The sequence below is a fragment of the Vespa velutina genome, chromosome 1 (assembly GCF_912470025.1).
Source record: "Vespa velutina chromosome 1, iVesVel2.1, whole genome shotgun sequence".
In the NCBI taxonomy this organism is placed as follows: domain Eukaryota; kingdom Metazoa; phylum Arthropoda; class Insecta; order Hymenoptera; family Vespidae; genus Vespa; species Vespa velutina.
Window position 1 is genome coordinate 10,905,209 of NC_062188.1, and position 13,109 is coordinate 10,918,317.

The window sequence follows — 13,109 nt, forward strand, 5'->3', positions numbered from 1 at the left end:
TATTTATATTTTAATCCCTTTAAATTCGATATTTAATTTAAAATAATTATAAAGTATAATAACGATAAAAAATTAATAATGAATGAATGCAGATTATTTAAAATGAGACATTGAAAATAATCCGGACCGCAAAGGGTTAAAAAATAATATAATACAATTTAATTTATTTATTTTGTCTGTCTAATCACGTATGAGGTAGGAAAAGTCGGCCCAAATCTAAAGTACCTTACATGTGTTCAGTGCCATTGCGAAGGCACGTTTCCTTTATTGCTAGTACAATTATTTTCACATTCTTCTTATTCTATATCACAGTGTGGAAAATGCTACGACTTTTGTATACAATACCATCAATACGTGTCATTCGATATAAACGCTGCTCATTCATTTTAGATTTTCAATTTAGAAACTGTTACATATTGTACATGTTCATATATTTTGAAAATAACTTCTGTTTTTTTATTCTAGCAAGATAAGTACAAATAAAATGAATGTATACGAACAATATAAATTTTAGACATTATTATAATGGTACCTACCGACTAAGGGGTAGTTTTATAGGTACTCAAATGATTGTGCAGCGATCTACCGATGAGTTAAAACCTCAAACGTTTACATCTTTAAATTAAAATAACTGCCTGCATTCAATTGAGTTATAAATCTCAATTTATATTTATGATTGAAGAGGTTGGTTGAATTGAGCTGCTAAACGTCGCTTTCCTGTAAATACTAAAAAAGAATAAAATTAATAAGAAGATTTACATACAAAATGGTAGAATAATAAAATTATCTTTATGTGAACAAACCATGCTTACATGGTTTAGTTGGAGTGTTGAGAATTTCATTTTTCTTATTATCAACATTATTTTCTTTTTCGAAATTTCCTGTGTTATTAACTTCACTAATATTGTTAGAATTAACGTCTTGTTTTCCTATGCAGTCTTGCACGACTGTAATGCTTTCAGAGGACACATTCTTTTTCGGTGTCAGCGACAATGAAGGTAGCGGTAATTCGGATGGATGTGGTGCTACAACTAAATTGTGCTTATTTGAAAAATAAGGTGACGTACGTGGATTTAACGGATTTGCAGCAGCTGGTAATAAGTTTTTGGTTGGTGATAATAAATTTAATGTGTCATCCTCAGATATTTGATTCCAGGAAGGTAAAGTTAATGGAGGTACCTAAAAAGTAATTATTTCATATTAAAGATGAGCTTTTCTTCAATATTCCATAAAAATTTAGTTGTATAAATAATAAGTTCCATGTATTTTCTACAAATATAAAAAAATATATTTTGAAAAACTAATATTATTGTAATTATATAGATAAATTAATAAAAGATGATAAAAAATTTTTCATAAAATTTCACCTAACACACTTACTTCTACATTCGTAACCCGTTCATCTTGCGAATATAAAATCTTTGTTGGTGCTATCCATACTGAAGACTTCCATTGATTATCTGTTCTTATATCCACCTAACATTTATATGTATTTGTGTGTGTATATGTACGTGCGTGTGTGTGTGCATATAGTCGATTTTTTAATATATATATATATATATATATATATATATATAAAATATATAAAATATATATAAATATATATTAAAAATATATATATACATACATACATACATACATATTTACTATTTTATGTACATGTATGTGCATATACATGAAATATATATTTATAAAATACTAAAAAAACTATTTTTATGGAAAACTATTAGTAATTAATTTATAATATAAAATATTGTATATACCTCAGGTGGAGAATCAGGCTTAGGTGGAGGAGCTGGAAAATCGTTTTGTATAATTGTTGGTGTATGTATCAAATTTTTAAGAAAATCTCCATTGTTATTTTCAAATAATGGCCAATTATTTGATCGTTCTTCCGAATATGTTAAGACTTTCCAATGTTTTTCACAATCTTGTGTCCAAAAATGGTTATCTTCATCTTGTTTCCAAGAATTATGACCATTAATTACGTGTGTTATCCATTTTCCATGTTCTTCCAATGTGGAAGCATTACTAGATGCATTTATACGTGATGAAGAATCACTTTCGAATGACTCATTGCTAGAGTCTGTATCATGATATGATGAACCTGATGCATACATTACAGGTAATGCAATACCAACAGCTGTTTCAATAAAAATACAAAAAAATGTAAAAAGATAAATCAGAAATTTGTTAGAAGGAATATATTAATAAATGAAATAATTTACCTACCAGCTAATTTTTTATTAAGATATATTACTTTCTTTTTCCGTTTATCTTTTCGTGTATCTTTTAATATCACAGTACAAGGTAATGCTTGTAAAAGAGCTGTTAATGTTGGAAAACCATATTGAGCAGCTCTGCATGCTGAACCATTGACTGCTAGGTATGCAGCTTCAAAACGTGAAAGATTTAGTTGACCTCCACAACTCATCATAACACGATATAAATTACATGCAAAGCAATGTAATGGAGTTAGTTCTATGAAATTTTCTTCATTGATTGTTGTAAACTGAAATAAAATTCATAATACTATTTATATTTAATACTTGTTTTTTTCTCAAGTAAAGATAAAACATCATTTTACCTGAACAACATGAGATAAATCTTTTTTAAGCTCTTCAATATTACAAATTTTTGAATAATATTGAGAATATTGTTGTCGAAATTCTTTTACAGGCGTTTTATATTGAGGTTGATCCATTAACACTCTGCGACATTGTAAAGCTAACTGCTGCAAGTGAGATTTATCTATTGCAACTATTACTGGTCCTGTAGCTAAATCTATAATCTAGTAATTAAATACATAAAATTCTTGTCAATACCTGTATCAAAAAAGAACTTAATGGAAATATTGATAATTTATTATACCTTTACACTGTCATCAAGTTTCTGCATGAGTTGTAATACAGAATTACAGCCAAATAATTCTGGACGCAATGCATAGCCAAATTGTCGTAAGAAGTTCTGAACGATATTCGAAACACTAAGACCACTTTTTGTATGAGCTACTAGCTTTGATATTTGTTCACTGAGAACACGCAAACCCTCTTTTTCTGTCAAACTAATTTGCCTTTCACCATTACTTCCATCTTCGATTTTAACTACATCTGGTATAGCTTCAAACAATTCTATCAATTTAGTAAATCCATAATCTGATACACGACACTGATGACCAAAGTGATGATGATAAGATGGCACAAATTTATTAAATAACATTTTACATTGAGGAACATGTCTCAATAATTCTACAACCTAGTAACAAAATTTTATAAATGTTTCTTTTATATTATATTAATAATTAAATGTATTTTACCTCAAATGCAAATTGTTTTGTACGTTCTATTTCTTCTGCAGTTTGTTCACGTTTGGGGATAGCTATCATTTTATCGCCTCCACTAATTGTAGTCATAACAACTGTATTCTCTGATACTTCGCTAAGAATATCTTCAATTTCACATACACCATAATCAACAATATCCCATGGCTTAGCTGAATTCAGATATAATTTATTAGACATATTTTTCATTTTGCTATTATATATTAATTTATAAAATTGTCGTTTCATATTTTTTTTTACTTACCTATTACTCTGCTATAAACATTTGGAAATTCTGAAAGTGTCACTTGTTTACTAGCTTTTGATTTTAACACTCTTAGTAAATCTGATGTAAAACGACGTACTTGAGCACGATGAGAAAGTGTTACTACTCGTTTATTTCCCTCTCCCATTACCTGAATTAATATTTACTAATTAGAAAATGCATATATGTACAAATTAACAACAACTACAAATTTTATTTCAATATACTTGAACAGTATGTGTAAGTGCTTCTAATAAATCGATTAATTTGGTGAATCCATAATCAGCCACTCTACATTGTCTTCCAAAATGGTGATGATAAGCTGGAATAAATCGATTAAATGGTAGTTGGCAGTGTGGAGCAGTTTTTAGAAGGTCCACTAATTCACGACTAAACAAAGCCAATTGATTTGCCAATGGAGGGCTAACACATTTATTTTCTGAAAAGAATGTGTACGAAAATGTACATTTAGTATTCCTTTACACTTACTGAGTAGTATATATTACGTTTATAATTAAGATTAATTAATATTATAGTAAGTTTACCTTCATGGCTTTCATCGTGATCTTTATCTAAAGCCCAACTAAGGTATTTGACACTTCCAATACCTTGCTTTAATTGAACAAATGATAGACATGATACTAAATGTTCTAAAGGTACACCATTTTCTATCACCTTTAAATGTTCTTTAAATTCAGCTGCATAACAATTTGGCAAACTAAAACATGGTAGGAATATCTGATTTAAAGAATGCATTATTAAGTAATAGTAAAATTGTAAGATTCATTAAATTAACATTTTGTCATAAACATGTATTTAAAACTGTAATTTTATTTGCGATGATTGGACAAGAAAATAATAAGAAAAAGTATTAAATAAAGATAATATATTTATATGTCTCTACTTCATATTTTATAATTTATAGTGCAAACAATAAAGTATTAATAAAAGAATTCCTTTTTTGTACAAAACTATAACAAATTTTGTATTTTTTTTTTTAAACGAAAAGAATGAAAACTGTAAAAACGTTTCTTCATTATATAGTACATCTCAGAGTAGAAAAGTAATTAAGTCCAAAATCACTGTTGGAATCATCAAAAATTAAGTATAGTAATATTTCAACCACGTTATAAGAAATCATATTATACCAATACCGCGTTATATGGAGATCTATCATATGTATTTAACAGTTTTAAATGTTTATATATTAGTACATTACTTGCTGTTCATGCTTGATTCTCTATTGAAATAGAAAGAACAATACAAATCAAACTTAAAATAAAATATACCTGGGTAATGGCAAACTTCCATTGTGCATAGTTAATAATTGCTGTATACGCGGAGCAAGTAATTTTAGAGAAACATTAACATTTGGTAAAGATGCCATTTCTTGCTCAGCCCAACCTTTATCAGACCATGGTTTTGATGTATGTTTAATACAATATGGTAATTCTACATATCCTTCCTAAATATATTAAAAAACAAACTTTTATACATCTATAAAATTTCTCAATGTATGCAATAAATTATATAAATATAATATGTCAGTATAAAAAATATCGCTTTATTGTATAATCAAAACTCAACAATGTTAGGAGCAAAAGCTCTACTAATCATTGAAAATATTCAAACTCGGCTATATGTTTAACATCATTTATTAAAATAAGAAAAACAATTAAATTAATTTAAATAAACATAAATTATATAACTTACTTGAGTTGGAGTACTGAAACATGGAGATGGTGTATTTCTATGATCTGGATTAAGAGATACCATTCTTCCACTAGCATCTTCAGTGACAATACATACATCTTTCATTTTATACAATTCAGAAATACTAATAGATATCATAAAACGACTTTCATACATTTCTCGAAATTTAAAAAGTGGCAATTTATGACCTGGTACTTCTTGCAAAAGCATTACAATTTGTGCACGTATGAGTTGAGGATTTGGACCTCCAGTATGAGCATACGATATTAATATACGCTTATATCCAATTTTACGACGATGTAATTGAGAAATTGCATATTGTGCATCTGGCAAAGAAGCTACTTTGACACTAGCTGCATAGTTACCATCAGATTGCATAAAAATAGATACATGCAAAACCTATAAAATAATTTTTATTAGAGAAAATTGTTATAAAACAAAAATAATTTCTTTAAAATAATTTAGCTGATGATTTACTGTTACGTGCTCCATGAAAATAGATGAAAGAATATGCTTCATTTCCTTTGGGTCAATGTTTTGATCTAAATTGCTTACTTGTAATTCAATAGGTGTATAACTTCCATTAGATGTACCATTTCCATTACGATTTATTGGATGAAAAAATTTCTAATCAAATATTAATATATTTTCTCAATATATATGTATGCGTGTATATTATATACTATTTAGTATTAAAAATATTATATATGTATATATTTTACATATTATACATAATATAAATAATATATTGTATATTATAAAACTCACTTCTACTTCTTCATTTTCTGCATCATTTTGATGATATGGAGAGAAATGATTATTTTGTTGATTTATAACCCGTATCATAGTACCTTCATATGGTGATGGTGTTCTGGTATTACGTATGAATACAGAATGTTGGTTCTACACAAAATTATGATATTAGATATAATGAAACAATATTTATATTTATAAAATTAACATTTTAATTTTCTATATACTTGTCCATTCCATTGATTATTTCGTTCATGTATCTGAGATTCATACATAGGAGATGGACTACGGCGTTTGAAGGTATTTGTTTGAGAATGAACTACGTAACAAGGAAATAAAAAGTAATAATTATTGATATAGAATAATAATATTTTTATTGTATTGTGTTCTCTTGAAAAAATTATTTGAAAGGTTATATAATTGTGTCCTACCTGCCCATTCTGAAGCATGAATGAATGAATTGTGAGCTCCTCTGATAGGTCTAAGACATTCTGGTGTTCTTGATATTGTACCATTAGCAGCACTATTGTCCCGAGCCTGCGGGGCATGTATTCGTTTGCTTGATAGTTTTGTTTTTTCCACCTTAAAATGTTATTTATTGTTAAATGTTATTCTATGTTATAAGATATTTGTTTTTATAAAAATACTACATTTAACGAAAAGATTTAGAAATGTACCTTATATTGGTCTTCCCATAAATGATTAAATTGCTGAGAACCAGCAACTTGCCAAATCAATGGTGATTGAACTCTAGTTAGTTCATTATAAGTTCTGTTAAATGTTACATCACTATTTGATGAATATGGTCTAGCAACAATAATTGGTGGTTGTTGAATCATTCTAAAAATATGATATAATTAATAATTCGTAGATAAAATAATAGTACATAATTAGTATATTAATATATCATAGTTCAGATAAGATCAAAGCTTATAAAGCTCACAGCCCAAATCGACAAGGATAAAATAAAATCGACTTGTGACTCCAAGGCTCTTTCTCGGAATATCATCATTAAATATGATTTAATTATTTATAAATAAATATTATAGAATAAATAAGACATACCCTGAAGAAATACTAACAGGAGCACAGGGTACTCCTGCCCAAGTAGTATATGGCCCTACCACAGGCGATGATGATTGATAATGTGGAACTTGAAGGGTTCGTGCACCCGCTATTGAAGCACTTGCACTATACATTTGCCTAGAAGAGTTAGCTATAATTTCTGATTCACTTATAGCACGATTTCGAGTTATGGAATTTCCTACAGTCAAGATATATTTAATTAAAAATTTTATATTATATATAGTAATATATTATTTAAAATTATACTAATATATAATAATATCCTCTCTGTAATTTTAATTTGAACCCAAGAACTATTTAACTATTTAAAAATTTGTCTTAAAAAAGATTTTATTACATACACTATACAGTTAAGAAGAAATATTCAAATTACATGATTATAAACTGAAGACCTGAACGTAAAGGAATTTATGTAAAAGAAAACTATTGTCAAAATAAAAACATAAAATAAATTTATAATTATATACCTTGACTTTTATTGTTACTGTTTCCTGTTTCCTTGTGAAATCTTACAGAAATCTTTGAGTCAAAAACATATTCTCCATCCATACGTTTCTGAGCCCTACAGAAAAGGTCACATTGTCATAAGATACAGTCAGCTGATAGAAATTACATGGCAATTTTATTTGTACATGACCTTGTAAAGTAACAGTAAAATATACAAATACACCTACTTTTAAATTATTTAAAGGATCAAGAAAGTATAGTAAGTACATTTTATTATACAAAATCTATATTAATATCTTTAATTAATTTTCGATAATCAATGTTCACAGAACAGTATATATCTTTAACAGAGCTCAACTTACCTTATAATAAATTAAAATCATCAGATTAAACTAAGGAATATACAAAAGTAAAAGTAAATAATATCAATGCATTACTTAAAATAACTAATTTTGAAATATTACCTAACTAGCTGTACTTTAACTAATCGAATGCAAAGTATAACCAAAACAAAATTTATATATCAACTATTTGGAATAATACTACAGTCGTTACATTGTTTGCTACAATTCAAATACTTCCTTACTTGTGTCCTTGCCTCTACTCTGCCAGTGGTGTTCAATGTATATATGACATTTTTTTTAAATATAAAATGATCCAATCACAAAGAAAGGAATTTAAAGGCGGGTTATTTAAATTTGAAGTAATAAAATATTGAGGCAAGATAGTTTAGATTCTTATTACACATTTAAAACTTATAATTAAAGGATAGAAATTAACAAATGCTTGAAAATTATTAAACATGTACCTTCTTGCAGAAGTTTCTGAAGAAAAACGCACAATAGCAGTTTTAAATTGGATTCCTATTACTCGACCACCGCAATTATCAGACAATTTTTGAAGTCGTCGTTTAATAACTACAACATCCTTATCTTCAGGAAGATTATTGACTATGAGATCATAATATTCGCTAATCTGAAAAAGATATATTACAATATATGCAAACATTACAACAAAAATTTTTAATGGAAATTATTAATTCTAAAAGAAGCTTACTGGTTATATTTCGAGAATATATAATATCAATTTATATAATTACAAGGTATAATAATATATTATAAATAATACAACATTAGAAAAGAAAATATTTCATAATGCACGATACAGTAGGATGTACCTGATAAATATATATTTAAATACATATACAACTGATCTACAAAACAGATTAAGAAAAAATAAATTATCATTTGTTAGCATATTTTACTATGTAAATACATGTAAATATTACAGTATTACAAAATGCATAAAATAACTGAATTGATTATTATGAAAAATATTTATGATTTGCTGATATTATAACTTATTGTGATTATCTAATATTATAACTTGCATGTTCATATATTTAAGATGATTTCAATTAAATGTTAATTTGTTTAAAACAAAAATTTTTAAATTAATGAAAGTAAATTTACCTTTAATAAAGGTCTAGATGGCAATGGTTCCATAAGATCCATAAAATCATAATGTTCATTAGCACATAGTATCAATGCTTCTGAGGTACTTTTATTATGAAGAAGTATCACATGAATTTTTTTTCTGTATCGTAAATCACTAAGATCAGCAGCAAAATCAATATCTCCTGATATTAAAATTATTGCTGCTGGACTACCATGAATATCAGCAAATCTTCTGATAGACTGTTTAAGTTTTTCATCGGCAGCATTTTTACATGTCGCAGCAACATGTATTAAATTAACCTAATAATAAAAAAGAGTGTAAAAATATTTAACATAAAAATGATTATTTATCTTAACAAAAAATTTATAATTATTATCTATCTCTTTAATTTAAGCTAGTTTTATTTATTAATCTACTACCACTATATTACCTGTGCATCATTTAATTCTTGCATTACTTGATTACTTTCTTTTTGAACATCGCAAACAACAATAAATTCTGCTTCTCGGTAACCACTAAAAAATTTATCTCTAATCACTTGCGTAACTGCCATAGCAGATCTTCCTTTTGGGACCTACAGAAGGCACATATAATAAAAATGTTTGGTATAAACCATATGGTCTTATAAAATCAACAATAAATGAATAAATATTTTCATAATACATTATAGTGTATTACATTATAGAAAAATATAATATATAATAAAATAAATGTGTGTAATAATATTGAACTAACATGACAATTTTCAATATCCCAAAATACTCCAATTGGTGGCAAATATGTGGGTAAAGTTGGTAAATTAACAGAATTATCATGATGAAGAAAGGAGCAGTCATATCTATAATGACCGAATAATGGAGATACAGAAGTCTTAGATTCTATTTTAGAAGCATTGTCATTATCAGAACCAGTATCATATGTTAGTTGATTTGCATGAATATCGCTTGTTTTAAGAGATGAAATTTTTTGTGCAGATAATAACTGCAATAATTTTTCATTTAAGTCTTTCATCTAGTCTTAGATATCGAAGATAAAAGTTTACAAATCCTTATCCTGGCATGTGCTTTCAAAATTCATAAGTATTCTTTCAGAATATATACTGCAACATATTAAAAATAGACTTAATAAAAAATTTTCCTATAATATTACTGTAATAAATATTTCAAAATTATTGGTATATTTAATATTTGCTTTACAAAGTATAAAGTATAAGCAATGATCTTTGAACATATAGTATTACGTTAAAACTTATTGTAAAAATACTTTATCTTTCAAATTTAATTTATATAATTACCTTTATATTAGATATCAATGAAATTACCTTATGTTATTACAATTTTTATCAAAAGTAATATCTAATAGATAATTAATAATATATTGCATTATAATTTAATTGTATACAATAATATTAGAATATGTATGTATAAACAATGAAGAAACAAGTAAAAAATATAAAAGATTACTGCTTGTACTAAGAAATGTTTTCTATGTATAGAAATTTAAAAAAAAATTATAAATTATAAGTTATTTTACGCGAAGATATATAGTAAAAATATTTGAAAAATCTTATTATCTAGAAATATCTGTAGTTACCTAAGAAATCAGCCCATTATTTTGTATATTTCTATTCATTACGTAGAAATAGTTATACGTAACTTTGCCTCGACGTTTTAATATACATACAGAGCATGGAAGAATAAAGTATATTAAAAGAACAGTAACAGATCTTTTAAAAAGCCATAACCAGAATTCGCACATGAAGAATAGTAGTGTATGCAAGTAAATATTTCTCTTACTTGATCCGTATATTCCGTTTTCTTTATACTTCTTTTTATTGCTACCACTACTATACAATGCACAACACGAAACGTTTACTTCGATAAAAGTGTGTATAGCTAACGTGCATATACAAAAGATAAAGAGCGCAACGAGGTAAGCAGAAAACGAATGCATCGATTTCTTTGTGAATATAGCTTAAGCTATTTAATATCTTTTCTCTATGGTTAAAAAATCTCATCGATTTATTATTTTGTATTATACTAAAATTAAAAGTTTATATAAATTTTTAGAAGTATAAAGTTCGAGATAAGAATATTATATTTATTTAAATATTTGAGGGTATATTCGTAAATAATAAATTCATTTAGAAATAATATTGATGCAACAAATTTATATCATTTAATTAATTTTATTAAATTTGATAAAGTAAATACGAATCATCATTAATTAGTGTGGATAGTGTTTTATAATTGCAAATTGTATATAATCTCTATAATTAAAAATTGCTGTCTATTTGTAAAACATTTAAGGTATAGCATTTTTAATTATAAAAACATGTCTATATTTATATTCGTATACAATAAAAGAAATTAATTCTTAAGAAATGGTTTTTGATTGGGTAATTCTCATATATTTCCATTAGTACTGACCAATCAAAATTTTACAAAACTATATTACAATTTTTTAGATTTTCAGAATCAATGCGAAGATGCATATAGTTATGTACACACAGCCACACACACATAACACATTAGAAAAAGCTGACGAGTAATCTGAATTTTGACAGAAATAGAATAAGTTCCTTTTAAAAAGTAATTCTACGCTATGTTGAAACCAAAAGCTCTTACGCAAGTTTTGAGTCAAGCGAATACGGGTGGAGTTGAAAATACTTTGTAAGTAGTAAATTAAATATTTAACTTAGTACAAACTTTGTCATGTTTATTAACCTATATACAATATCGTTAAATGTATTATAATATATATTTATACATCTACCTATACAAGTAAAATGAATAAAATGTATATTATATTGTTAAATTATATTTTTGTATCTTTTAGTCAATTATAGTAAATTTTATTTCATTATGTATTAAATAATAATACATAATAAATAAAATTACAGGTTACTCAACAGAGATGGTGGTTTATTAGCTTATAGTGGCTATGGAGATAAAGACGCTAGAATAACTGCTGCAATTACAAGTAACATTTGGTCAGCTTATGAAAAGAATGGAAGAAATGCATTTAAAGAAGATAAATTACAATTTGTTTTGATGGATTGCGTGGTAATCATATAATTTGTGTAAACTTATTAATGGTAATCATAAAATAGACAACTTTTTAAAGTAATACTTTAAATAGTTGTCTTAAAAATCAAATATATTGTAGTCCATAATTTTTAATAAATACAAATAGGATTTTATAAGGTATTAAAACCTACAATATAATAATAATAAATTAAAACTTTCTCTTGATAGTTGATTATTTTTTATTAGCAAACTAAGCATTAAATATTTTATAATTATCTCATACATGTTTATATTTATCATATCAAATTTCAAATGCAAATTATAAAAGCATTATAATTTTAGATTATAATTAAAAATTCATAAATATTTAATTTTAGGAAGGCAAAGTGGTGATTACAGAAGTAGCAAATTTATTATTATGTTTGTATGCTAAAGAGAATGTGGGATTTGGATTATTAAGAGAAAAGGCACAAGCACTTGCTAAATACCTTGATCAACCATTGAAAACAATTGCTAATATGCCTTAAATAAGATTTTATATGTAATATGAAAATTATAATTTTAGATACTATTATAATAAGAGCATGATAATAATGTTCATATTTGTATACATGTTTAAATATTTATAATTTGTATTATATGTGTATATAAGCATATATAATAATAAATAAGTTTTTATATTTTAATATTTTTTGTACTGAATGATTATTATGATTTATTATTGGTAAAATATTATTCATAAATACTTATATAATATTTATATGAAAATAAAAATCTTAGATGTGCGATTAAATATAAATAAATTTTATTATAAAATTTTTACTTAATTTAAATAATAAAAGATACAAATAATTAGGATTGTGATTTGTTATAAAAGTTTATTTATTTTATAAATAATATAATATAACTAAAAATAAAATTTAATGAAATTTATATATTTGAACAAAAATTAAATGTTTATAATGTCTTTATTGTAATATTAAAGTGTAAACGTTATTTTTTGAAATGACGTTTAATAAATATAATCTTTTCAATAATA

At 25.6% G+C, this 13,109-nt stretch overlaps 2 protein-coding genes across 10 annotated transcripts; one reads left to right on the forward strand and one right to left on the reverse strand.

Annotated features, from left to right (window-relative positions):
- Positions 1-536: 536 nt before the first annotated feature.
- Positions 537-10,981, reverse strand: LOC124955174 (meiosis regulator and mRNA stability factor 1). Of its 9 annotated transcripts, none has more exons than XM_047509517.1 (25): positions 10,635-10,980; positions 9,777-10,140; positions 9,472-9,615; positions 9,056-9,340; positions 8,392-8,558; positions 7,604-7,698; positions 7,116-7,314; positions 6,728-6,890; positions 6,482-6,632; positions 6,278-6,369; positions 6,066-6,200; positions 5,853-5,924; positions 5,298-5,696; positions 4,874-5,049; positions 4,130-4,302; positions 3,812-4,023; positions 3,585-3,735; positions 3,317-3,492; positions 2,872-3,255; positions 2,588-2,791; positions 2,233-2,512; positions 1,764-2,143; positions 1,381-1,476; positions 813-1,179; positions 537-726 (listed from the first exon to the last, which is right to left on the reverse strand). In XM_047509517.1, the coding sequence occupies exons 2-25, from the start codon at positions 10,050-10,052 to the stop codon at positions 671-673; spliced, it is 4,833 nt and encodes a 1,610-aa protein (XP_047365473.1). In that variant the 5' UTR covers positions 10,053-10,140; positions 10,635-10,980; the 3' UTR covers positions 537-670. The 9 variants fall into 9 exon arrangements, 8 of the variants coding, with proteins under 8 accessions (XP_047365473.1, XP_047365220.1, XP_047365386.1 ...); XM_047509264.1 differs by having other exon boundaries at positions 5,775-5,924; XM_047509430.1 differs by having other exon boundaries at positions 5,775-5,924; positions 10,838-10,970.
- A 539-nt stretch (positions 10,982-11,520) lies between these two features.
- Positions 11,521-12,717, forward strand: LOC124955809 (ragulator complex protein LAMTOR2). The gene is made up of 3 exons (XM_047510828.1): positions 11,521-11,713; positions 11,944-12,106; positions 12,448-12,717. Exons 1-3 carry the CDS (start codon positions 11,646-11,648, stop codon positions 12,595-12,597), a joined length of 381 nt encoding a protein of 126 aa, XP_047366784.1. The 5' UTR covers positions 11,521-11,645; the 3' UTR covers positions 12,598-12,717.
- Positions 12,718-13,109: the final 392 nt, after the last annotated feature.

What these genes read in the sequence shown, in the direction of transcription:
- LOC124955174 (XM_047509264.1), bottom strand. Translation starts at nt 10,052, where the DNA reads ATGAAAGACTTAAATGAAAAATTATTGCAGTTATTATCTGCACAAAAA. An exon ending in TTTTCATGGAGCACGTAACA is followed by an intron (nt 5,697 to 5,774) that starts GTAAATCATCAG and finishes ATTATTTTATAG; the next exon opens with GTTTTGCATGTATCTATTTT. An exon ending in AACTTGATGACAGTGTAAAG is followed by an intron (nt 2,792 to 2,871) that starts GTATAATAAATT and finishes TTTAATTACTAG; the next exon opens with ATTATAGATTTAGCTACAGG.
- LOC124955809 (XM_047510828.1), top strand. Translation starts at nt 11,646, where the DNA reads ATGTTGAAACCAAAAGCTCTTACGCAAGTTTTGAGTCAAGCGAATACG. An exon ending in GGTGGAGTTGAAAATACTTT is followed by an intron (nt 11,714 to 11,943) that starts GTAAGTAGTAAA and finishes ATAAAATTACAG; the next exon opens with GTTACTCAACAGAGATGGTG. An exon ending in TTGTTTTGATGGATTGCGTG is followed by an intron (nt 12,107 to 12,447) that starts GTAATCATATAA and finishes ATTTAATTTTAG; the next exon opens with GAAGGCAAAGTGGTGATTAC.